This window comes from Delphinus delphis, chromosome 3 (assembly GCF_949987515.2).
Source record: "Delphinus delphis chromosome 3, mDelDel1.2, whole genome shotgun sequence".
In the NCBI taxonomy this organism is placed as follows: Eukaryota; Metazoa; Chordata; class Mammalia; order Artiodactyla; family Delphinidae; genus Delphinus; species Delphinus delphis.
Window position 1 is genome coordinate 163154473 of NC_082685.1, and position 27622 is coordinate 163182094.

Here is a 27622-nt window from a genome sequence, read left to right on the forward strand (position 1 = left end):
AGAGAATTTTGTGCTAACAAGATGGTGAATCATGGGAAAATTGATTATTCTGCCACACAAATGATATAGCATAAAAGTAACTGACAATGTCAGTTTTACAGTTGAGACTTTTTTTTTAAATACAGATTTCACAATCTCTCAAGAGAAATTTGGAGGCTAGGTCACTAGAAAGCAAGTACTTCCTGATGCTTTTCTCAAAATGAAAGATGTGTTCTGGGCTTCCCTGGTGGCGCAGTGGTTGAGAGTCCGCCTGCCAATGCGGGGAACACGGGCTCGTGCCCCGGTCTGGGAAGATCCCACATGCCGCAGAGCGGCTGGGCCCGTGAGCCATGGCCGCTGAGCCTGCGTGCCCAGAGCCTGTGCTCCGCAATGGGAGAGGCCACAACAGTGAGAGGCCCGCGTATCGCAAAAAAAAAAAAAAAAAAAAAAGATGTGTTCTGTCTTGCTCCGAAAATTATGACATACACTTCCTGGTGGCCAAAGGGAGAATATGTTTGAACATGGGAGTAACTGAGTTGTAATTACCACAAAAATTGTTTGATTGTAATTAAACAGTAGTAAAGTTTGGAAGAAAATGTGATGACAGAATTAAGTTTCAGTTAATTATTTTAGGTTATGTCTATAATTTCAAATTAATAACTATATTAACTTGCAAAAATCTGTCTTTGTGTAAACAAAAGAAAAATATGAATAGGGACAACCAGTCAGACTTGTTTAACACGTTCAAGTCCTCCAATTAATATATAGACTTAAGAGAGACATCATGACGCTTGTGGTCAGGAATATTTCCTTTACTGTTATAAAGCGCTCAGCCATTGGAGGATTAAGTGTTAAGAACTATTAATTTTTATCTTTAGGAAATAAGGAGTCATTGAAAGGTTCTAGGTAGATGAATAACAGAATCACATTTGTTTATTTTTTTAAAGATGTTTTTTGGCTGTATCATGGAGAAGAGATTGAAAGCAGGTACGAACGAGAGGCAGACACTCTAATTAGGATAATGAGTTTAGGTTTCTGGGCAAGAGATGCTGGTGGCCAGAATGAGAGCGGTGTCACTGGGGATAGTGGACAGATTAGAGAGTTATAATTCTGCTGTCAATTTCAGCTTGGGGTTTTCCCCCACAGAAGCAATTCTTTGGTACTTGCTGGGTGTCCTACAGTTCAACTCCATTCTGACACTATCTATCTGGAGATGCCAACATCAGATCCCATAGGCTAAAGGCTCAGTCCTCCAAGATCCTCCCCTGACAGCCACCACCCTGACATACACTTAAGATGCCAATGGAAAGTCCAAGTTGGCACTTGTTCTTCTAACCAACTGACCTCCTTTACAGTTTCAGTTAATTGGCTAGACTGGCTCACAGAACTCAGAGAAACATTTTACTTACTAGATTACTGTTTTTTTATAAAAGGATGTAATTCAGAAACAAATGGATGAGAGGTATAGGGCAGGGTATGGGGAAAGGGCCCAGAAATCTCTCAGAGCAGGCCACTCTCCACAAATCACCACGTGTTCACCAACCCAGAGGATCTCTGAACCACATCCTTTTGGGATTTTATGGAGGCCTCATTACATTGGCATGGTTGATTAAATCATTGGCCATTGGCACTTGAACTCAATCTCCAGCTCCCTCCCCCTTCCTGGAGGTCCAGGGGCTGGGACTGAAAGTTTCAACCTTTTAATTACCTTGTTGCTTCTCCTGGCAACCAGCCCCCATCCTTACGTGTGGTCCAAAAGTCACCTCATTAACATAACAAGACACCTTTGTCACACTCTTCTCTCTTGGGAAATTCCAAGGGTTTCTGTGATAGAAATGGGGATGAAGACCAAACGTATACTTCTTATTATAAATCACAATATCACAGTGGTACTTAATGATTTGTTACGTATATTTGGAGAGGACAAAGTCCAGAATGATACACAAATTTGGGGATTAGGCAACTTGGGTAAATGAAGGTGCCATTTTCTGAAACAGGAAAACAAAGGAGTGACTGCAGGTTTATAGGCTGGCTGTGATTTCAGCTTTGGACAGAACCTCTGGGTTTTCCAGAATAGATGTCAGTGGACAGTGGGATATACACCATTACTGGTTATTGAAGCTGTGGAAATGGATGAGATTATTCAGAGGAAGTTTAAGAAAATAGAAATTTAAAAGAATTCCAGGGAGAACGGTTGCTTAAGAGAGAGACATTCACTGAGAATCAGGTCAGCCAGAGAGGTGGGAAGGAAAGCAGGGGAGGGGTGTATTGAAAACCATATGACGACTTTGCTCCAGGAAGGAAGGAGAGGCCAACAAAGTAAATGCTAACTGTAGGTCAAGTAAAATACTGATGTGGTTTAGTTTTGAGAGCATATATAATTATTCCACTGGTATGAATATTTAGCTATTTAAATTTCAACAAAGAGCAGTGAGTGAGAAAAGATAAATATTGGCCTTTTGTCACTCAAACATTTCTGTTCTGAATAGAATTTTTTTTTTAACATCTTTATGGGAGTATACTTGCTTGACAATGGTGTGTTAGTTTCTGCTTTATAACAAAGTGAATCAGCTATACATATACATATATCCACATATCTCCTCCCTCTTGCATCTCCCTCCCACCCTCCCTATTCCCACCCCTCTGGGTGGTCACAGAGCATAGAGCTGATCTCCCTGTGCTATGAGGCTGCTTCCCAGTAGCTATCTATTTTACATTTGGTAGTATATATATGTCCATGCGACTCTCTCACTTTGTCCCAGCTTACCCTTCCCCCTGCCCGTGTCCTCAAGTCCATTCTCTACATCTGCATCTTTATTCCTGTCCTGACCCTAGGTCCTTCTGAACCTTTTTTTTTTAGATTCCATATATATGTGTTAGCATACGGTATTTGTTTTTCTCTTTCTGACTTATTTCACTCTGTATGACAGACTCTAGGTCCATCCACCTCACTACAAATAACTCAATTTCATTTCTTTTTATGGCTGAGTAATATTCCATTGTATATATGTACCACATCTTCTTTATCCATTCGTCTGTCGATGGACACTTAGGTTGTTTCCATGTCCTGGCTATTGCAAATACAGCTGCAATGAACATTTTGGTACGTGACTCTTTTCGAATTATGGTTTTCTCAGGGTATATGCCCAGTAGTGGGATTGCTGGGTCGTATGGTAGTTCTATGTTTAGTTTTTTAAGGAACCTCCATACTGTTCTCCATAGTGGCTGTACCAATTCACATTCCCACCAGCAGTGCAAGAGGGCTCCCTTTTCTCCACACCCTCTCCAGCATTTATTGTTTGTAGATATTTTGATGATGGCCATTCTGACTGGTATGAGGTGATACCTCATTGTAGTTTTGATTTGCATTTCTCTAGTGATTAATGATGATGAGCATTCTTTCATGTGTTTGTTGGCAGTCTGTATATCTTCTTTGGAGAAATGTCTGTTTAGGTCTTCTGCCCATTTTTGGATTGAGTTGTTTGTTTTTTTGATATTGAGCTGCATGAGCTGCTTGTATATTTTGGAGATTAATCCTTTGTCAGTTTCTTCATTTGCAAATATTTTCTCCCATTCTGAGGGATGTCTTTTCGTCTTGTTTATGGTTTCCTTTGCTGTGCAAAAGCTTTTAAGTTTCATTAGGTGCCATTTGTTTATTTTTTGAATAGAATTATTCTTACAGTTCTTATCCCATAATTCAAGTTAGTTATACAGAAGTCATATAATGAAAGAGAAAGAGAGAGAGAGAAATTCATGGAAAAGATTATAGAAATTTTGCATTGGAAGTGCCACAAAAGTAATTTAACTTCAACTTCTACATTTTATCAGATGCATTAGTAAGTTTGTTCTATGCATACACACTATTGCACAGTTTCTTATATTGACCCAATATAATATATTTGGATCATACATTAAATCATCCATCCATCATCCATCCATCCATCAATCCATCCATCCATCCATCTATCCATCCATTTACTGAATGCACTCTATGCTTGATGAGAAGAAGGTGATATTCAAAGGCATGGTCTCTGCCAACAAGACATGTATGTTCTAAGAAAGAAGACGAGTATGTAGTTAAGTGAATTCGATACAGCTGTTGGTGCTGTGAATGTCATGGTCATTTGTTGTCTTGTGTAAGGAGTGAGGGGCAGGTCATGAATGTACTTGTATAGAACAGATGGAATTAAATGAGTCAATTGCTGAGATTGGCACCATAAAAATTGAAGGCAAAGGCATTTTCCCTAGACTTAGAATCAAGCAAAGAGTGGGGAAGAGGAAGTGGATATTCAGAGCAATGGGTACAAAGTGAGACCGTTCAGAGTTAATTTGAGGGACTGCAAGTCATGGTTCTTGGCTGAGCCTGGGGTCTGGTACTTCTTCTTTCACCCTTTAAATATTGGAAGGCTGGTTTCTCCATTACGGGCTAAATATAGACAAGGACACTGAAGTATAACCCCTCAGCATCCTCATTGCCTTCATGGGGTATATCTGAGTTTGGCAGTGGCCCTCTTAAAAGTCAAGGGCCTTTATTAGAAGAAAATATTTCAGTGGTGGTGTGGACTTAAATGGTACAGTGAGCATAATTCTTCCTATGATTGGACATAGTAATTCCAATATTTTATATCTAGAAAGGGAAGAAAAACTAAGATGAGTGAGCTGTAGTCATTCCTCATTAAGGAGAGTTGTGTTATTATGTTGGCTGTGTTGTTCCTAGTTCTATAGCTTCCATTAAAACAATGCGAACAAATACTCAAGAGCTTTGAGGCAGTGGGGTTCTGAACAGTTAATTTGAGATAGACTTCTAGTCCGAGTGCCAGCTAATCTTTGGGGAAGCTAGTTAACATCCTTAAATTTGCAATGTCTTAGAAAATAAAATGCCTCCCGTTTTGGGTCAATGTGAGGAATAAATAAGTTAATGCATGTAAAGCATTTAGTTGAGCATGATACGCGATAAGTAAATACGTAAAATATTGATTGCGATTATTGTGGGCTGTGTCGTAAATAAAAGTTATTCCCAAGTAGTTAAGGGCATAAAAATCACTAGTAGAAAATTTTCAAGATGTACATTAGGGCCCCATTACCAAGAAAATTTTATTTTGTGGCTCTGAGTTACGCACCAGGCGTTAAAAAACAGTTCCAGAGATTATCATGATGTAGGTAAAGGGTCACCCTTATAGTAGCATCACTAAACTTTGTATGCAACCTAGTGGATTCTTACATGATCTAAAACGCCCAAGAAATGTGGCCTCCTTTATTTTGTGGAGCCCTGCCTTTTAGTGGAATTAAGTAAATTTTGATAAACAAGCTTTATTTGGATATCAAGGCATTGGCTAGAACAAAGCAGATGGAATCTTACAGATTGAAGGAGTTGGTCAGAAAGAGGTATTTGTTATATTTTATTTTATTGAAACTGTTCTGGAAAGGTGCGTTATGATTCCGCTTTGGGGCGCTGATTCCTGTCATCCGCTGTCTTGCTAGGTGACCCAGGATGACAGCGTGATTGTTTAAAACATTAATCTGTCAGTTTTGGTAACTTTCACGGACAGCTCTTTGCCATAGTTTTTGACTCATCGATGAGGTTTACATAGTTTTACAGTTGACATTGATTTGTTCCATTCCATCTCGACCTCTGGGCTTGTTCTTTCCAAACTTGTTGGATGCTTTGCTGTAAGCCTGCTATTATTACCCTGTCATCTGTGCCACCTTCCCTTCAGATTTGGCTTCAGAACATGTCTCCATGGGATGAAATTAACGTTGCCCAGAATTTGTGGCTATGGAGTCCACTCGTTTATATGAAAGGAGAATTAAAAGTGATGTGAGAATAAAGGTCTCCCAGGATCACTTGATAATACAAATCCTTGATGGGTGCAGAGATGAGGGAATCAGGGGGCAAGAACTCATCTACACAGTGGAAAACTAGTCTTTCATCTTTCCTGCAGAGATTCAAGCCAGAGGACAGAGAACAATTCCTAGACCCTGATTCTCTCCCAGGTGGAAAAACATCTGAGGACAACATTTATACGATGATAATGACTATAATTCACTCTCTAATAAAATATTTCAAAACATTTGAACAGTCATTTTGCTCCACTGTTGCAAGCAGAGTCACTAAGTCAAGATTCCCTAAAATCATTGCATCTTAGAGCCTGAAAAGAACTAGCAATGATCTTCCACTTCTCTCCTTTGACATAAAATTAAAGTGATTGTGTTGATATTGGTGCTTCTAAAAACTAGATCTGATCTGCAGAAAAGATGGCAAGACCTGGGGGGGACTGAAATAGAGAGGATGTAGTGAGCGTCTGGGCGAAATAGACAATGTGCTGAGTCTCCAGCAAGAGGCAGGGAGATATTAGGCAACGGGCAGCCTTAGACGGGGGGATGGAAGAGGTCAGGGGAAAGCAGAGTTATCTGTTGGGTGAAGGGCTCATTGGACAGGCCAAGGGACCATCGAATGAAGCCAGCAGCAGGCACAGAAATGGAATATAGAGAAAGGGCCTCAGTCCCCAAGAAGGTTGATTCCCTAACAAGACGCTCCTATAAAGGCCCCAGGCCTAGAGCATGATTGCTATCTTTATTACCGACCCAGGGATTTACTCAAAATTAAAACGAGGTATGGACCAAATGGAAGAAATAGAGGACACAGTAGGAAAGTTGACTGAGTCTTTCAGTTTTCCTCACAGGACTAGCACCTTGAACAAGACCAGTACCTTCTGTGGCTCATTAATAGGTTTTCCTTCCTCATCTAACTTGATTCAGCACGAGGGGCAAGTTTTCTTGAGGGCTCATTGAGGAGAACCCTGGGGCCTCCACTGTGGAGGTTGAACCCGACAGAGCCCATGCCCCTTTCTGCCCTCCGCCCTCTTGCCCGCCACCATTCCGTTAGCAAACAAGAGGAGGACTTTTGGGCTTCCCTGGTGTCGCAGTGGTTGAGAGTCCGCCTGCTGATGCAGGGAACGCAGGTTCGTGCCCCGGTCCGGGAAGATCCCACATGCTGCGGAGCGGCTGGGCCCGTGAGCCATGGCCGCTGAGCCTGCGTGTCCGGAGCCTGTGCTCCGCATCGGGAGAGGCCACAACAGTGAGGCCCGCGGACCGCAAAAAACAAACAAACAAACAAAAAACAAATAAAAAACCTCCTTTACTGTAGGATGCCCTCTCTAATCTACCCACTTCTTTTTTCTTTTTAATTGGCACACAGTTGATTTACAATGTTGTATTAGTTTCAGGTGTACAACAAAGTGATTCAATTGCATATATATATATATATATATATATATATAGGTTCTTTTTCAGATTTTTTTCCATTATAGGTTATTACAAGATATTGAATATAGTTCCCTGTGCTATACAGTATGACCTTATTACATAGTAACGGGTATCTGCTAATCTCAAACTCCTAATTTATCCCTCCCACCACTTCCTCTTTGATAACCATAAGTTTGATTTCTATGTCTGTGAGTCTGTTGCTGTTTTGTAAATAAGTTCATTTGTGTCATTTTTTAGATGCCACATATAAGTGATAACATATAGTATTTGTCTTTCTCTGTCCGACTTCCCTCTAGGTCCATCCGTGTTTCTGCAGATGGCATTATATCATTCTTTTTTGTGGCTGAGTAGTATTACATTGTACCACATCTTTATCCATTCATCTGTCGACGGACATTTATGATGCTTCCATGTCTTGACTATTGTAAATAGTGCTGCTATGATTCACCCACTAGTCTTAATTCCCATGAAATCCCATTCTCTAGACAGTTTCTAAGTCCACATTTTGGGGGTATTTTTTTAACAATTTTATTTAGTATAATTGATATACAACCTCCACCCCTCACCCCGCCGCCTATATTTAATGTATACAGTTTGATGAGTTTGGACATATACATACACCCAGGATACCATCACCACAATCAAGGAAATAAATATGTAAACATACCCATCACCTCCAAATGTTTCCTTGTGTCCCTTTCCTTTTTTTTTGAGGGGGGTGCTATAGAAACACTAAAAATGAGATATACTCTCTTGACAAAATTTTAAGTTAACAATTTTAACACTGTTGTTAAATATAGGAGATCTCAAGACTTATTCATCTTGTATAACTGAAACTTTATACCCTTGAACAGCAACTCCCCATTCACCTCACTCCCTAGCCCCTGGCAACCACCATTCTATTTTCTGCTTCTGTTGTAAGTTGGACTCTTTTAGATACCTATGTAAGTGGAATCATAAAATTTTTGTCTTTCTGTAACTGCCTTATTTCACTTAGCGTGTCTTCCAGGTCCATCCATGTTGTCGCAAATAGTACAATTTTCTTCTTTTCAAAGGCTGAATAATGTTGCATTATATGTATATACCGCATTTTCCTTACCTATTTGTCTGTTGGACATTTACGTTGTTACATATCTTGGCTGCTGTGAATAATGCTGTGGTGAACATGGGGGTGCAGGTATCTCCTTTAGATCCTGATTTCCCTTCTTTTGGATATACATACCCAGGAGTGGGATTGCCAGATCATATGGTAGTTCTGTTCCTAATTTTTTAAAAAATAAATTTCTTTGTTTATTTATTTATTTTTTGCTGTGTTGGGTCTTCATTGCTGCACGTGGGCTTTCTCTAGTTGTGGCGAGCAGCGGGTACTCTGTTGCGGTGCGCGGGCTTCTCATGGCAGTGTCTTCTCTTGTTGTGGAGCATGGGCTCTAGGTAGTTTTGTCTCACGGGCTCTAGAGCGCAGGCTCAGTAGTTGTGGTGCACGGGCTTAGTTGCTCTGCGGCAAGTGGGATCTTCCCGGACCAGGGCTCGAACCCATGTCCCCTGCATTGGAAGGCAGATTCTTAACCACTGCACCACCAGGGAAGCCCCTGTTTCTAATTTTTTAAGAAACCTCCATACTGTTTTACATAGTGCCTGCACCATTTTACATTTCCATCAACACTGTACAATTTCTCCACATCCTCAATAACACTTGTTATCCTTTGTTCTTTTGATATATCCATCCTAATAGTTATTAGATGATATCATATTGTGGTTATGATTTGTATTTCCTTGATAATTAGTGATGTTCAGTGCCTTTTTTATATACCTGTTGACCATTTGCATTGAATCTCCTTTGGAGAAATGTCTAGTCACGTACTTAATGCATTTTTTAATTGGTTTGTTTTTGTTTTGTTTTTTTACTAATGAGTTGTATGAATTCCTTATCTATTTTAGAAATTAACCCCTTTAAATATTTTCTTCCATTCCATAGTTGGCCTTTTCACTCTGTTGGCTGTTTCCTTTGCTGACAGAAAAGGAAGCTTTTTAGTTTGATGTAGTCCTACTTGTCTGTTTTTGCTTTTGTTTCCTGTGTTTTTGGTGTCATATCATGTTTTATATAGCCTGATTTATATCACCACTTCTCCACTGAAAGTGCCCAGGAGAAGCCATATTAGCGGTCTTGTGCCTTACGCCTATTCTTGTATTTATTTTGCTGACTTCTCTTGTTCCTTGTCCCTCCAAATCCAGATAACCTGCAAAGATCTTTCTTCACCCTTCTTCTCATCTCTCTTTATAGTTTCACCTTCACTGAATTAATTTAATAGCACATATTCACTTACAACCAGTATTATAAAGTTCACTAAATATATCTACATTTATTTTTCCCATTAATTTCTTGGGTACCCACCAGCCCTTATTAGCAACATCCCTCTCTTGAATGCCCTCTCATCTTAAAGTCTCTAAGATACCCAAGAATTATTCAGTCCTGAGAGGTCTGTTCTCCCTCCAGATATCAAACTGAGTTAGAACTGGGGAAGGTCATCTTCCCACCCACATCACAGCATAAGTATCTCCCAATGGAATAGAAGCTCATTCACGGTTGTAATGTTGCCCTGGAGGATACTACAGATGCTTTTACGCCACAGGAGTGATCCAAGTTTGAGAACCTCAGTTGCAGCTCAGCTAGTTCCCAATTCTAAGGTCAGTTTTCAATTCCAAGTGTAAAACCATACAGGACTAGCTTAGGTCCTGACAGTTCCCATCCCCAACCATGTGCTGTGGCCAAAACAGACCTTCCTATAAGTCTTAGGCCCTTGGGTTGGGGTAAGGTAGAAAATGGATGTAAAATAAGTGACAATGCAGTAAGGCATTTTGGAACCCAATCTCTAGAGTTCATACTAATAAAAACTATTTAAATAATGAGTAAATATGAATGTTAATGAACTTCATAGTTGACACTGACATCTCATGTCTCTACAGTAATGGACTGCTGTGGTCTCTGAAACAAAATAATTGACAGTATTGAGAATATTTAGTTCATTCAATATTAATTCGTTCATTCAACATTTCCCTTCTCTATGTCCAGATCTCCTAAGACATCATCTTTGATCTCATTCTCTTTCCTACTTTTGAAGGAAGAATTTCTTTCCTGACCAAGGCTAATCCTTTCATCCCATTACCTTAACATTTTTGTAAAGTAAGGAAAAAAACAGAACCTAAGAAATAGCAGGTTTATGATGTTTATATAAGGCAATGCATGTAAAGCACTTAGTATCGGTATATTTATTTAAAAGATATTTATTGAGCAGCTACTATGTGCCAGGACTGTCCTAGATACCAGATACAGTGGCAACTCAGCAGGAAACGTTTCCTCCTTATATGCTGTCCTAGTAATTATGCACTGAATAGTAAGTGATCAATAAATACTTTTGCCTCCAATTTTTTTATTATGTTTTGTGTTACTTTATTAATAAAATATAGGATTTTAGGTGCAGAAGAGAAACCTCCTTGCTCCTGGAAGACCTTGACATTTGCTGTGTACTCCTTAGAGAAACACAGAGGGAAAATTCACTTAATTACTTGCTTGTTTCATATATGCCATGACAAAGTAAACATTTATTGAATGGACATTTTAAAAGGCAAAACATTGATTCAGTTTCCTTAATAAAGAAAATTCCAATTCAATTAAAAAGTCATCATGCAAACTAAAGATACAAGTAACCCAAAAAGAGCTTCTATTTTTAATACTGAAATAGTGAACAAAATTAAACGGGTAAAAACTTCAGTACTTAGCTGTTTAGTAGTACATTTAGTATGAATTTTTAAATACAGTGGAAAATAAACATTTACAAATCAAGCATGGGGGAAAAATAGTTAATTCTTAATCTTTCACCTTTCAGCTAAGAAAGTAACAGTGACCCAGAAGTAATACCTTCCCACCTGAAACAACAACAACAAAAACAAAAACACCAGTTTTCAAAACACTACACTTTAGGCAATGAAGGACAGTGATTTTTTTTTTATTTTTTATTGAAGTAGAGTTGACATATATATATATATATATTTTTTTTTTCAGATTCTTTTTCCTTTTAGGTTATTAAAAAATTTTGAATATAGTTCCCTGTGCTGTACAGTAGGCCCTTGTTGGTTATCTATTTTATATATAGCACTGTGTGTGATTATGAGTGTGTGTGTGTGTGTGTGTGTGTGTGTGTGTGTGTGTGTGTGTGTGAAAGAACCATAAAGCTCTGTAAGACAACTTTTATTTCTCAAAACTGCATTGTGTGGGGCTTCCCTGGTGGCGCAGTGGTTGAGAGTCCGCCTGCCGATGCAGGGGACACGGATTCGTGCCCTGGTCTGGGAAGATCCCACATGCCACAGAGCGGCTGGGCCCGTGAGCCATGGCCGCTGAGCCTGCGTGTCCGGAGCCTGTGCTCCGCAACGGGAGAGGCCACAACAGTGAGAGCCCCGTGTACCGCATTGTGTGTATGTTACAAAAACATATATATATATATATATATATGTATATATATATATATACACACACACACACACACACACACATAGGTTATATATATAGATTATATACATATATATATATATATATATATAACTGAGTCACTTTGCTGTACACCTGAAGCTAACACAACATTGTAAATCAACTATACTTCAATTACAAATAAAACTGAAAAAAAAGATTCTTTAGATACATAAAGCAAATGAGGTGAGCCCTACAATTGCCCCAGCTTACTGCCTTGAGAGAGTTTCCCCACAAGAGTGGAGAAAAGGAAGGGGGACCCAGGCAGAGCCCAGAGGACTCCCTGAGTTGGGGAGAAAGTACTGAGAACCCAGAGAGGTAAAGGTGCCTGAAATTTGCAGGGCAAAATAGAAGAAAGGTGATTGCTGCTCAGAAAGAGAACCCTTGAGATCTGCAGAGGGTCCCCTTGGACTATTCAGCAGAGAACTGAGCAGCACATGTATGTAAGGAAACCAGCAGGGGGCAGGGAAAGAACTACCTGGAAGGATGGGAGGAACTAGTACCTGGTGTTCACACCAGGACCCAGAATATGTGCTTACACCCTCCAGCCAAGCTGGGAAACCAGCTGGGAACCTGATGCAGATGCTAGAATTAGCAAATCAGGACAGTGAAACAGTTTTTAATATGTGTATTCCATATGTTTAGAAAGTTAAATAGAGACATGGAGGATTTTTTTAAAAAGACCCAAATGAAACTTCTAGACATGTTTGATTCATCAGTGTTTGAGATTAAAAATACACTCCATGGGACTGATGGTGGATTAGACACTGCAGAAGAAAAGACTGGTTAACTTGAAGACACCAATAGGAATTAAACAAAATGAAATACAAAGAAAGAAAAAAAGACTTTTAAAAGTGGAAAAAGGAATCCATGACCTGTGAGACAATTCCAAGTGGCCTAATGTACACTTAATTGTAGTCACCAAAGGAGAGAAGATAGCGGGAAAGAAAAAAAAAATTTTTGAAGAATTAATGGCTGAAAAATTTCCAGATTTGATGAAAACTATAAAGTCACAGATCCAAGAAACCCACTGAACCCCAAGCATAAGAAACCTGAAGAAAACTACACCCAGAGAACTTTAAAATCAAGTTGTTCAGCACTGATGATAAAGAGAAAATCTTAAAAGGAGGCAGAGAAAAAAGATACAATATATTCAAAGACATGAAGACAAGGAATATCATAGTTTTGTTTGGTTAGAAACAGTAAATGCAAGAGAGAACAGTGGAGCAAAAATGTCTTTCAAAAATGAGGGCAAAATGAGAACTTTACTAGGCATATACATCTGAAAGAATTCATTACTGAAGGAGCCATATTACAAGAAATATTAAAAGAAGCCTTTCAGACAGAAAGGAAGTGATGTCAGATGGAATTAAATAACTGCACACAGATGAAGAGCACTGAGTATTATGACTATAAGTTTGGAAGGCAGATTTCATGAAGAAAATGTCTACTAACCCCCCCCTCCCATAAAACTAATGTGAAGAAAACATTTAGTGAGGCCACAGCCTTCTGCAAGCACACCCAAGGGTAGTGTCTGTCCTAGCAGAAGCCCAAAAAGTTTTGTAAATCCTGACTCAGATTGTCTTGCCATATTGGACTGCTTGTAACATATGCAAAAATGCAGCAAATTAAAGTGCTTTAGATAATACGAATAATGAATTTCTGTTTACCTATGAGGAGCTCTGTATAATCTTTGTGTTAATGTTTTTAAGGTGTTATCAATTCAAAAGTATGAGTTTGTTTACTGTTATACAGACACATTTAAGATAAAATATACAGACATACCTCGTTTTATTGCACTTCACAGATATTGCATTTTTTAAAAAATAATTAATTAATTTTGGGGGGCTGCATTGGGTCTTCGTTGCCTGCATGCAGGCTTTCTCGTTGCGGCAAGCGGGGGCTACTCTTCATTGCGGTGCACGGGCTTCTCACTTCAGTGGCTTCTCTTGTTGCGGCGCATGGGCTCTAGGCACGTGGGTTTCAGTAGTTGTGGCATGTGGGCTCAGTAGTTGTGGCTCATGGGCTCTGGAGTGCAGGCTCAGTAGTTGTGGCACACGTGCTTAGTTGTTCTGTGGCATGTGGGATCTTCCCGGACCGGGGCACGAACCCGTGTCCCCTGCATCGGCAGGTGGACTCTCAACCACTGCGCCACCAGGGAAGCCCCCAGACCCTACTTTTTAAAGGTCTCACCCTAGGGCATCCCAGGGTAGCAAATAAAATAAACTCATCTTTTCTGGGAAGACAAATCCCTGTAATGCTGGGAGTTTTAGTTCTCCCAAGTTAACCCCTACCCTCTTTTTCAGTATTTTTCCACATTCTTAGAAGGTTTCCCATCCTTAAAATACAACTGTGCCAATAATTTATTTTTTAAAAGAAGTTATTTGTGACATTATGAAAACTTTTTCAGAATTTTTTAGTTAAAATACATAATTTACTATAATTATGTTTATAAAAACTTAAGTGTATGGAAAAATAAAACGTAAAGATTACAGTATGGTATAAAAGTCCTGTAGCTGGAACAGCTGAAATCCTTGCCGTACTCAATGAATCATTTTTCATTAAAGTTAATCTTTTAACAGCGGGTGTCAGGCAGATTTTTAGAAGCATTCTTCCTTGGTTCAGCTGGCTGTTTTTTAAGGTGATGTATCAAATATCACAAAGGTAATTCACCGTGTAATTAGACTCTGTAATTAGAATCAGCGTCCTTGTCCTTCTGCTGGAATATAAAGAAGGAACAGTGTAGGTTTAAGGCATTATTTTCTTCAATCTGCAATAGGTAAGTAATATGAAGATGCAATTAGTATATAGAAGCACCTAGATGGCCAGTAGGGACTAAATACGATACTCCAAATCATATAACAAATAAATTATTTATTGTTTCACTTTTGGTTACAGGGGTATTAATATCTGTTGGGTACAGGACATTTGCCAAACATAGCACAGGCTTATTTTTCATGGTCAGTGTCTCATTTAATCTTCACCTCAACCTAATGAAGTAAGTATTGTAAACCCATTTTACAGATGACGAAACTGATCCTTAGAAAGACTATAGCTTATTCAAGGCCCTGCGGCTGATGGGTCCCAGGAGAGTGATATGAATTCAGGTCTGTTTGAAATCCTCATCCTTCTTCGGGTCCACATCAGCAACCTCTGCTTCTCAAATTTAACATCTTGAGAAATCCTAATCTTCCCTTTGACCATACTGTCTTTTTGGTCTGATTTCCAGTTTCCGTATAGCTGATAACATTAATCTTTTTGATGGTTTTATTTCAGGAATTACAGTTTGAAAGGCTGACCCGAGAACTAGAGGCAGAACGCCAGATCGTCGCCAGCCAACTGGAGCGATGCAAGCTTGGATCCGAGACCGGCAGCATGAGCAGTGTCAGGTACTGTGCGCACTGCTCCTCAGGGCTGGGCTTTGAGCTGCCAGTGGAAGGAAATTGTGGTGTTTCTCTTCTCCTTGCAAACCTGGCGGTCGAATTAGAACATTCAGTCAGATAGATGTTGGAAAGGAATTGTAACCAACCCAATTTAAGATGTTCAAAAGGTGTCTGATCTGATTTGTACTTGAAACTCTTCATAAAATGAATGCCTGCCCTGAATGCAAATTATGCATCATTTTACACAAAAAGGAGGCCTTGCGTTTAGTCAACTTACTGGAAATGAGGAGATGCCATGTCACAGTCTCTCAGCTTGGTTCTTTTTTCTAAATGATCCAGAGTTGCAGGTTCTGGAAATGAAGGCGAGAAGGTTTTGGTGTAACTTGTATTGTTTGCTAATATACAATGCTAAATTATAAAATTGCTCCTCAGACATCAACCAATGCAATTCCTGTGCGTGAAAGCATTCACATCCATAGATAGAATGGATTGCTTCTTCAGTTAGGGGTTGGTTTGAGATTATGAAATATTTAAAAACAAACTTAGTCGCTTGACCACAAAATAAATTATCTGCCTAAGGACCATGTGTTCATATTTAAAAATAGAAGTGTGTGTATGTGAGTGTGGCGTGTGAGTGTGTGTGTGAAAGAAACATAAATAAACCTCCGTAAGATGACTTTATTTTTCAAAAATGCATCGTACTTTCCTGTCATCTTGTTCTGTATTGTGGTTTTGGCATGCTACATTTTTAGGGAGGTATATTCTTTAAGGAAACAACAGTTGCTATGGCAAATAAACTCCAGCATTCTAGCGACTTAACACAATAGCGGTTTGTTTCTTATTCATGCAACAGATAGAGGTGGTGGATGCTGGTCAGGGGGCTGCTTCCCTTCCACGCAGTAATTAAGGACCCGGCTTCTCTCTTGAGAGCCCTGCCATCCCCTACGGCTTCTTGGTCAATTGCATTTTCAATTGCATCACTGCAACCACAGTCCATTGGTGAGAACCAGTCACATGCCCTCTCATAGATGGAAATGGGGCAGGGATTCCTAGTCTTGGCGTCTGTAGCCACTCTGCCTAAGAGGCAGGAACATGAGTTTGAGGGTCTCTTAACCAACTACTGCCACAAAAGAACTAAAACGTGCTTGAATCCATTGCTCTTAAAATATTCTATCATTGTAAGATTAATTTGTAGTTGGAATGTTTCCTATTGGAGCTACCTGCCATTAATCTTTTAACATTGTTCTTTGCTTTGTCCAACAGTGATAACCTTTAAATGGAAATCATTGCACCTCTTGTTAGACTAAATTGCTTTGAAATATCATTTTCAATAGTAAAGCCTTAATTGCGGAATGTTAAAGCCCATCTGCTTTGGCACACAAGTACCTAGGCTATACTAGCTACAAATAGGTACATTGTAATCTCTTAAACTCATCACAGACTTGTCTGAACATCCATATTGACTAAAGTAGGTTGGACAAGAAAAAGGAGAAGTGAATTGTGTCCACTGGAAATTGTTTTCAGAAGGGTGACTGGTTGAAGTTAGTGAGACTAAAGTATGGGGGAAAATAATATTTATAAGTGTGTATTTGATTTAGTACATGTGGTTGTACATATTTGAAGAGCTCTTTTTTAATGGTGAACATTGCCTGAGAAGCTAAGTCTGTCAGATTTTTTTAGGTCTGTAAACACTGGTTGAGTTGACATCTACATCATTTGCTTTGAAACCCATTGTTTCACCATTGGTCAGATTACCTTTTCAATTTGTATTCCTAATCTTTCTGTGTGATAACTTTGCATACTCTCCATCTCCATCTTGTATTTTGTTTCACCCCCCTCCAGCCCTTGGTAGCAGCAGGCCTGGGGGACCATGTTGTATCCTGTGTCTCAATTCCCAACTTCTGATTGGATCAGAAATGGATATCTGACCCAAGGGTGATTAATCCAGTAACTGGCCTGCAAGAAATTAGTCTTGTGCTCTTGAGAATGTGAACCAAGTGACCCCAAATCTGTGACATCTAATGGTTTGTGCTAGGAGATGGTGGCCATGAGGATTGGGTGCTGGTAGAAGAATCTGTGGTGACATAGAGTAGTCCAACAGAGACTCTGTGTTCCTGAAAGTCGGAGACCAGTTTAGTTCCCATTAGGACTGGCTGCATTTAGATGTTGCATCTATTAGATTACCTTTTAAATTCTTAAAAACTTTCCTCCTCCCTCATTTGATTTGATTGAGTTGATATCTTTTCTTAGGTCTAATGTTTCATGAATAGAACACATCAGTGAACTGCCAAAGTAGGCAGAAAAATTATCCCATGACAGCTTGTGATTATTTATACTGTCTCTTGTATTCCCAGATCACAGCCCATGATACATAATCAATAATTCTGTATTAAATATATATTAAATAATAGTGCTGAGTGCAGATGACTCTGCCTAATTATTTCCCCTTGCCATATAGCTATATATATGTCTTCATCAAGCTTGATTATTTTTGTATTTTGGAAATGTCTAATATATGAATCTGCATTTGAATAATACAAGAAATTTACTGATATTTCACTGGAGAAAATCCAATACATACCTTCCACTGTTTTTTGTTTGTTTGTTTGTTTGTTTGTTTTTTTTTTTGTCACAACCTAGTTGTTTGCTCAGCTTCAGAAATGCATCTTTGGAAATTCAAGTCTTTATTAAGGGTGATAGACTAACCTAGTTAGCACATCAAAGGGGATGTTTAAAAATAAAGAAAATAGAATGTAAACAATTTTTGAAAAAGGAGAGCAGGTAAAGAAGTCTGTGATGATTTAGATTTGTTTTATCTTCTTAGGGATACTAGGGAGGAGTAAGAGGGTTTGTTAGAGGGAATGAAACAGAATCAAATATTTTTCAGATTTTTATATAAGTGGTAAAAATGACTGGTAAATACAGTTTGGTTTTCCTCTGCCTGTACTGGCGTTAGGAAATTGCTCCATCTGATTCCTAAGACATTTCCTGGTAGTTACACTGACAATTTAAATGTAATGAAAAGACATTATTAGTATGCATTAATAACAGCCAACTTTGTAATAGTCAATCAAATCATAAATGAGAATGCTGAGAATTTGGAGAGGGGATAATCTGGCGATAGCTATTGTTGCAGCACAAAGCAACTTCTGCATCCTCATATCTAGGGTACAAGTAGCTGCAAATAAGAACACTGTGATCTCTTAAACTCTTCTCAGACTTTTCTAAGCAAATTCATATCATAGCTTCCAGAAATCAGATCAATTAGTGGTTGTTGAAGTGTTATCAGTCTTCTAGAATAGAATTATTGTTGCTTCTTACTGTAGCTACAGTTCCACTATGTCCCTCATCGCCTTCCTCTCTTGGCTTTCCTCACTGGTTTCAGGCCAAACCTTTCCAAGCTCTTGGATCCTCCTTCCTCCTACAACAAGAGAGTTTGGTTCCCTGGCTTCTCCCTAATTCCCCAGAACCATCCAGATCTGAATCAGGAATGTTATTTATATAGAGGAGGCCCTTTATTTAGGGTCATGACCAAATCCTTCTTGCTAATAGGCTAATAACCCAATTCCACCCGCTGGCCAGTTGCAACTACTTGGTTCTCACCCATTCCGCAGGCTAAGACCTGTCAGGGAGGTCTTGGTCCAGCAGCCCTAGGAGCCACCTGGTCCTCTCCTAGATGGGGCCCTGTGTTGCTCCTGCAAGCCCCAGAGGACCTGCCTGTACCCATGCCCTTGTCATACTCTCTATAGACCCCTGGAACAGCATTCTAATTCATCCCTTTGCCTGCATTCTGCCCAAATCCATCCTCCATGTGGTGTGAAATTGATCTATGTAAACACATAGATCAGAACCATGTCTGTGAAGGACCTGTTCCCGCTTCTGCAATTTCATGAATACACCACTCTTTCTCACCTCATGTGGTTATAGGCATGTGATCCCTTCCATCTAGAATATCCTGCTTCTTTTGCCAGGTCATCTTTTCCTGTGGATCCAGTTACCCAGCTCAGGGCTCACATTCTTCTGAATGTCTTCTTGATCTGTTCAAATTGGGGCCAGATGTCCCTTCCTTGGGAGTTATTAAAACTTAACAAAGTTTGGAGTCTGGGACTCTGTTGACCCTTCTAGAAGATCCTTGCTGCAGAATGTTTTAACCTTCAGTCAAAGGACACTGAGGATTTTCTCAAGTGCTACTGAAAATTTAAGGATACCAGACTAGATGCCTTACTCATATCCCTTGATTCCCATGGGCAGCAGGAACATAATGGGAGAGAACTTGAATTCAAGTAATAGTTGGACCTATCTTATGAACTCTTCCTAAAGGAGACCTGAAGCTTGGAAGACTGATGATGATGATGCTGACGATGATTTTGACAAGAGTCGGTCTGGAGCTCAAAGACAATGTCAAAAAATTCAAAGCTAGAGAGATTTGACACATGATAAATTCTCCTTTGCTGGCTTTAAAGATGGAGCTAAAGATGTGGCTAGCAACACATGTGGCTTCTAGATCCTGAGAGTGATTCCCAGCTGACAGCTGGCAAGGAGAAGGGGACCTCAGTCTTAGGACCAAAGGGAATTGCATTCCACTCATAGCCTGAATGAACTTGCAAGCAGGTTATTCCCCAGAACCTTTAGAAAGGAAAGTAGCCCAGCAGAAACTCTGATGAGAACCTTGTAAGACCCTGAACAGAGAATCCAGCCATGCCACACCTGAAAAACTTATGAAATTTACAAAATTTACAAAACTTACAAAACTGTTAGCTATAAAAAAATTATATGTTTTCTAAGCTGCTCAGTTTGTGGTAACTAGTTATGCAGTAATAGAAAATGAATACAGTGCTTTTCTATTGGTGGTATTATATATTACAAGCTGAATTATGAAAGTTTTTTAGAGAAAATAAATTTTATTCTATGAGCATCTGTATTCCATTCAAAAGTTTAATTTCTGTTGCCAATTTTATTTTTCATGCATATGCACATGCATTTGGATTCACATATTAAAATAATCTATGGCTTTGATTCTAAGAAGTAGAGGTATTTGAATGTAGAGTGGAGTCATTATTTACTATAGAATAAGGAAAACTAATAAAGCAATCATCTTTAGCCTTGCCATTTTTATAATATAGGTACCCAAGACTCCAATTGGAGTAATATATGTTTAAAAAGACAAAATGTAGGAACTTCCCCGGCAGTCCAGTGGTTAAGACTCTGCCTTCCAGTGCAGGAGACAGGGGTTCGATCCCTGATTGGGGAACTAAGATCCCACATACCAGAGGGGCACAGCCAAAAATTACAAAATGTAATATATGTGTAAAAAATGCTTGCTCCACATTAGAAGATGCTCTTTCTTTCTAGCAGATGAATTATTGAATTTCTCACAAACCAGTTTCTTCAAAAGTCTGCCATATTTTGGAGATTGGGATACAAAAGGAATTAATGTTATAAATGTTATCAAAGGTCATTCTCTTTATTAACTAGCTTCTGTGAGTATGCCAACAGTTTTATAAATAGAGTCTAAAAATCTTTTCCAGACCTACAAAGAAGTCAGGCTTATTTTAGAGTAAATACTGATCTGGTTAAATTAGCAGTGAAGAAATATGTCAAGTAGTCACAAACTTTTGTCAGATGAAATGTATTTATTTAAAAGCATAATTTCTGCATCTTCCTAAGAAGTCATATATGAATGTAATTGTTTTCCAAAGTAAGGCATATTGTGCATTTCTTAATTATCCTGCAGGATATGATTTTGAAACAAGTAGATATTTCCATTTATTCTTTTTAAATAAAGAAGGAAGAAATTTGCCAAAATACTTCATTTTGGAAACCAGACATATTAAATAATTACTTAAAATTTTTCAAATAAAGTTTTTTTTAAATTATGTAGATATTTCTACATATACACACATTCCTAAACAGTCATGTAGCCAAAGGCAAAAAAACACTCAAAGCCATAAGATTCTAGATTCTTACCACCAGTGAATACTTCTGCCATTAAAAACAAAAGAAACAAAAAAAAAAGAAAAGAGCTTTTTTTTTTTTTTTTTTTTTTGCGGTACGCGGGCGTCTCACTGCTGTGGCCTCTCCCGTTGCGGAGCACAGGCTCCGGACGCGCAGGCTCAGCGGCCATGGCTCACGGGCCCAGCCGCTCCGCGGCATATGGGATCTTCCCGGACCGGGGCACGAACCCGTGTCCCCTGCATCGGCAGGCGGACTCTCAACCCCTGCGCCACCAGGGAAGCCCCAGAAAAGAGCTTTTGAATAATTTTTAGTTTTTAAGAATTTTTTTTTCATTAAATGAAGTTTTTATTTAAAAAACCTGGACAAAAACTGCTGCCTCTTCCTCCCCTGCACTGGGACTTTGTGAGCCTCCGCAGCCACTAGAAGTAGGTGATGGGCCTCTTGTTTCTTCCCCTCATCTCCAAGTAATTCCCCAAGGACAGAGCTTCAGAGCATATGGCAAAGCAGTGGCCATATACTGCTCATAACAGTTCAATCAATGCTGAATGAATGAATAAAAAATGAATGAGTACACAGTACTTTCATTACTGTTCTTATTCTCATTGCTATTTTTTGGGGGGCAAAAATCACCAGTCTTACTATCTATACATATTTCCATCTCTATACATTACATATAAGATATTGTATATTATTCTGACCTTGCCAGATTCCAAAATAGTACTCTGGAATCCAAGGCCTGTTGGTTTGATGTGCTCTGTGGTGTGGAACTGTGGTTGACCTGTTCTCATATTTTCACTCTCATCTTAAGAAGATGATGATAATAGTGATAATTTTAACAATAATAATGGTAGTATTTTTGCAGCAATTTCCATAGGCTGGGCACAATATTAACTGTGGTTTATATAGGTCATGCCATTTACTCTTAGTTAACCCTATGAGTTAATAAGTCTTACTTGTATTTCATTTTGTAGATGAGAAAACTGAGATTCTGAGTGAGAAATTGCTTTCCCAACATCCAGCAGCTAGTGACCAGACATTGGTTTTTGAACCCATGATTTTTGAACCCAGGTATCTTTACTCCCCAAGTACACATTTAAAATGCCTCGCTGGAATGCTGTTATTATCGTGTCTTAAATGGTGTCTTGAATTATGTTGTAAATAACCATCTAAATGTCTTCAGTCCATTTTCACCCTAGAGGTAAAACGTTTTTGAACTGATTTTCTTCTTCTTCCTTCTCCTCCCCCACGCCCCCCCCCACCTCCAATGATTATAGCAGTTTCGAAGTTCTTCATCTGAATATGTTTCTGATTTCATTCTTATACAAATGACGTAAAGAGTGTCAATAGTATAGGTTATCACTGCTTTTAAGTGCATCCAAAGTAACTGTTCAGTATTCTCTTGCAAATTGCCAGTGGACAAATTACACTAAGTCTATAAAATACTAGTTATCACATTGTCTTAGTTCAGGCTGCTGTAAGTGAATGCTATAGATTGGGTGGCTTACAAACAACATAAATGCATTTCTCACATTTCTGGAGGCTGGGAAGTGCAAGATCAAAGCACAGGCAAATTCACTGTTTGGTGAGAAGCTGCTTCCTGGGTCATACTCTTTATGCTGTGTCATCACATAGTGAAAGGGACACGGGAGCTCTCCAGGGCCTTCTGTATAAGGGCACTAATCCCATTCATGAAGGCTCCATCCTCATGACCTCACCTCCCAGAGGCCTCACCTCCAGATACCATCACACTAGGGATTAGGTTTCACCATAAAACGTAAATTTTAGAGGGACACAAACATTCATTCTATAGCACAATTAAACACATTGTTCTAGATTTCTGTGGGATAAGAAATAGTCAACTGTCCTGAGAATTTTATGTAGGTCCTAAAAATATTTAATAGTTATAATTATCTGATATATGTCTTAGGGCAATTATTGTATCTTAACACTTTTACATCAAATCTGAAGCCTGTCCTCTTTCCAAAGTGAGATATCAACAAACTAATATTAGTTTTACATCTAAAAATTATTAATATACCAAATTTTATTTAGAGGTTTTGCATTGTAAAACAGATTTTTGAGGAAAACTAACTCTAATATATATTGAAATTTAATATTCCAATTGGTAGAAAACTGCAAATATTTATAAATATAGTTAGTCTAGAAGATGCTTCATGTTTTCTTTCATCTTTACAGCATTTTTTTTTTCAAACTCATAGATCTGAAAGGTGAAGTTTGTGGCTCCATAAATTGGACCTAAATTTCATCATTGTGTTTGTTTTTTTTTTCTTTTTGCTGTACGCGGGCCTCTCACTGTTGTGGCCTCTCCCGCCACGGAGCACAGGCTCCGGACGCACAGGCTCAGCGGCCATGGCTCACGGGCCCAGCCGCTCCGCAGCATGTGGGATCTTCCCAGACCGGGGCACGAACCCGCGTCCCCTGCATCGGCAGGCGGACTCTCAACCACTGCGCCACCAGGAAAGCCCCCATCATTGTGTTTTTATGGTATGGCCTAGCTTTCCTAATTTCTCTGAATTTTACTTTTCTCATCTACACAAATGGGGATAATGCTTTTCAGTAATTTTGTAAAGATTAAATGAGAAATGTAAGTAAAGCGTCTCACACAGCATCTTGCATGCTGTTACTAGTGAATCATATGTTTTTTGCCCTGATACAGATAAGTTTTTCACTGAAGTCTCCTTAATTTTTCTGCAAAAAATTATAAAATAGTTCCTCTCACTAGGACTAAAAGGATCTATCAGGATAGCACCACTTTTGTCTCTTTCATAATATAGACTAGAGAACCACATGGAAATTGACACAATGAAATGGAAGAAAGCCAAATCAGTTTCCCTTTCACCTGGGGCAACTTAATGTGTCTCTGGACCCATTGCTAGAGCTAGAGATGGGACTTTTGATATTGTGTCATCATCAAAAGGAGAGCAGTAATGCAAGGATAACATATGTTTAGCAGGAAATAGTAAATTAAGGTATAGAAGCCAGTGACTCTCTGAATAGATGTGTTTCAAACAGGGAACAGCAAGAGATGAATGCATTGACCAAAAGATGCACGCTCATTAGTCTCCTGGTTATATAAAGGTATAAGTGTGTTGAGAAGTAGAAGGACCTGTTGATGAAGGTATTTTGTGTGTCCTCCATTCTGCCTTTGCTCAGATGCCGAAGGTCCAAAAGCTTTTACCAAGTTTACTTAAATTTATATTTGTCTGTTATGCTCATGTCAGAGGACTGGAAACCAGTGATATTTCAACTGACAAAAAAACAATGAGTATTTGATCCACTTAAGAAGAAACAACTTCAGTTGTCAAGACTGGATGATGAACACCATGAACGCTGTATGTTCAAATTATTAAGATGGAAAGGCAGTCGGGGCATAGCAGGAAGATCATGGTCTTGGCACTGAAACACTCAAGCTGTGACTTGGGAAAAGTCATTTGGGTTTTCTGGGCCTCTGTTTCCTCACCTGTAAAATAGGAAACATTGAGCACCTAAGTCTGTTCCAGATGTGTCACTGTGCCCTTCATCTCATTCAAACCTTTCATGATACACAGTAAGTCACGTCTGAATATTTTAACATGGGGACTTTTCTTGGACTTGAATAGTAGAGCCAAGTAATTCAGTCGTGAGGATGGCAAGATGTTACCAAATAGATCTGGTGCTTCAGAGGAAGGCAGATAGATGTCTACACGTTTATGTGGGGAGTTTGTTCAATATGGGAACATCTCCAATTGGGTTATGGCATGGACTTTATATTTGGGAAAACACAGTCTAAAAGAAGTTTGTAAGTATATTGTAAACTGCCTCAGATAGTCTTGGTGTGTTCTACATTGGCTAAAAGCTGGGCGAAAGACAGGTAGCTGGAAGAGAGCTTTTCACACTGAGAGCTCACGTGGACCGGGACTCTTAAGAAGTAAAATCACTGGTTTTATTTATTTAAAAAAAGATGCTTGTGAAAGACTGTATGGACCCAACATGTTAGCAGGCACTCCTTGGGCTTCAAAAGTGAATGTGGGGCTTCCCTGGTGGCGCAGTGGTTGAGAGTCCGCCTGCCAATGCAGGGGACACGGGTTTGTGCCCCGGTCCGGGAAGGTCCCACATGCCGCGGAGCAGCTGGGCCCATGAGCCATGGCCGCTGAGCCTGCGCGTCCGGAGCCTGTGCTCCACAACGGGAGAGGCCACGGCAGTGAGAGGCCCGCGTACTGCAAAAGAACAAAAATAAATAAATAAATAAAAAGTGAATGTGGTGAAGCTCCTGGTCTCCAGGGGGTTACTGTCAAATACAGAGAGAGACGCATAAGCAGGCAGAACATGCTGGAACATGTTGGTGCCATGAAGAGAACAGGAGGCCATGCCAGTGATGGTTTCACAGAGGGATATTTGTGTGTCGAAGATGTGAAACATTGGCAGGGAAAGAACTGGGATAAAGGCATTGCTCAGAAGGAAAGTACAAAGTCAGAAAGACAAGGGTGGATAGGAATCAGTGTGGTTGGTATAGTGAGCCCATAGATGGACTGGTGTTGATTAAGGGTGCAGACAGACAGGACCATTTGGTGAGCAGTCAGGCTAGAGACTTTGGGTTTTGTTGAGTGGGCGATGGAACATGGAAGACGGTTCTCCCCAAGGAAGTGATATTCTGGAAGGAAGCATTGGTTCTGCCAGCTGCGTGGAGAATGGATTGAAGCCCATGGAGGCTGGTGACAGCCACATAAGATGCTAGCCTCTGTGCAGGAGATGGGTCATAAAACTGAAAGCAAGGTCATGAGCACTTGACAGTGGTTTCAGAGTTAGAGTTGGGAGGGTCTGGAAACTCACTTGTGTCAAAGGAGACAGAGCAGGATTGCAAAATTACTATTTTTTTTTTTAACTTAAACATTTGGGTAGGCTAAGCCAACACTGTGAGCTTAGCTCCAACACAGCCATTGCCTATTTTCAACAAGGAACCTTTGATTTTTTTATTTCATGGTATGTGAATGTATGCTAATTCCCTTTTATCCAGGAGAAGCTATCATAGAATTTTAAATTTAAGAGATTGCTGTGTTAGCAGCAGGCAGCAAAGATGTTGCCTAATTTGTTGACAGTAAAGTGGTATTCATAAGCCCCAGTCTTCGGAAACATCTGTTTGTTTAGTACCTCAAGAGCTGAGGAAGTTTAAAACTTGTCACAAATTGTTGCTTCGTCTTACACACTTATTTGAGAATGAAACTCTCAGCAAGATTTTATTGAAAAGATCTGTCCAAGGAATTGACTGCCAGCTTTACCCCAAATCTAGCAATTAACCTTCTCTTTCTGATGTGTAGATGATGGTCTCCACCTGTTGAGACTCACTGTCATTTTGACATTCCTCATTTAAGGTAAAGAGTTCATTCTGTCTTTCGGGATTCTTGGATTGCCTGTCGTATCATAAATGCCCAAGAAATACTGAAGCTCTAATGTTTAGGAGGTGGTCCGGGTGGTGTTTAAGACAATGCAGTTTGGAACCGGTAAGTTTTGGCTTTGAATCTTCGCTCTGCCTATTGCTAAGTGTGTGACATGGGGAAATATACTAGTCCTCTAGAAACTCAATTTATCTGCCTGTAAATTGGGGCGAATAGTACTTATCTGAGATGTTGGTTATAAGGATCAAATGTGGAAGTGTTTAAAATAAATAACATAGTGTTTGTCACTGAGAAAATATTTGATATATGTGGGCTGGTCCTCTTCTTAATGAATTAATTAATTTTTATAAATATTATAATTCTGACTCACTTGTCTCGTGCACAAGTAGATAGGAAATGCCCTCATCTTCATAGAGCACTGTTATTTGTTTATACCTTTCCTTCTTTTTGTTTTATTTAGTGGATGATTATGATGATATCAAATTAACTGAAGACAGAATATCTTGACTGTCACCATTTTCTGCTAGGGACACCACAGTATGGTGATATTCTTGAATTAATGTGTGAGCAGTATGTATGTGATCATATAGCCACGATGTACTGAAACATCACACTGTTTGATATGGTCTCATAACCATAAAAATTGCACTTGCCTCAGGTGGACAGTTGCTCCAGTCACTATAATTTTGAGTGTCTGTGTCCTACTGTTATTAATAAGCTCATTTAATGCCTTTGTAACCTGGTACTAGAAAATAATTTTACCAAAGAGATGAAGGTGGGAATAGAGAAATTCCTCCATGTTACTGAAACACTGGAATTGTTAGCACTGTTTTAAAGCCTTTTGAGGTCTTTGAGGGACTGTGGAAGCTAATAGCATCCCTCTGGGACTTGTGTCTAAAGCTGAGGTCTGCCTATCTAGTTCCCAAATCAGAGAAGTGTTGCCCTCAGCTATGTGAGTGGGTTGCTAGGTCCAGTGAAACAAGGACAAGTCTATAAGAACATGGGTTTGTGGAGTCCTCTTTTAGGACAGGAAGGAGTGCAAGATCTCATTCATCCATTCATTCATGGCTTCGTTAAACACACATAAAGTATTGCCCTACTATGTGTCACACAATGTAATAGGC

The 27622-nt window shown here is 39.4% G+C and overlaps 1 protein-coding gene across 3 annotated transcripts in view; it reads left to right on the forward strand.

Annotated features, from left to right (window-relative positions):
- Positions 1 to 27622, forward strand: part of CTNND2 (catenin delta 2) — a 937337-nt gene that overhangs the window by 321201 nt on the left and 588514 nt on the right. For all 3 annotated transcript variants that reach the window (XM_060009660.2, XM_060009661.2, XM_060009662.1), the window contains one exon: positions 15044 to 15156. In XM_060009660.2, coding sequence (XP_059865643.1) covers positions 15044 to 15156 — 113 coding nt within the window. The remainder of the gene's footprint in view (positions 1 to 15043; positions 15157 to 27622) is intronic.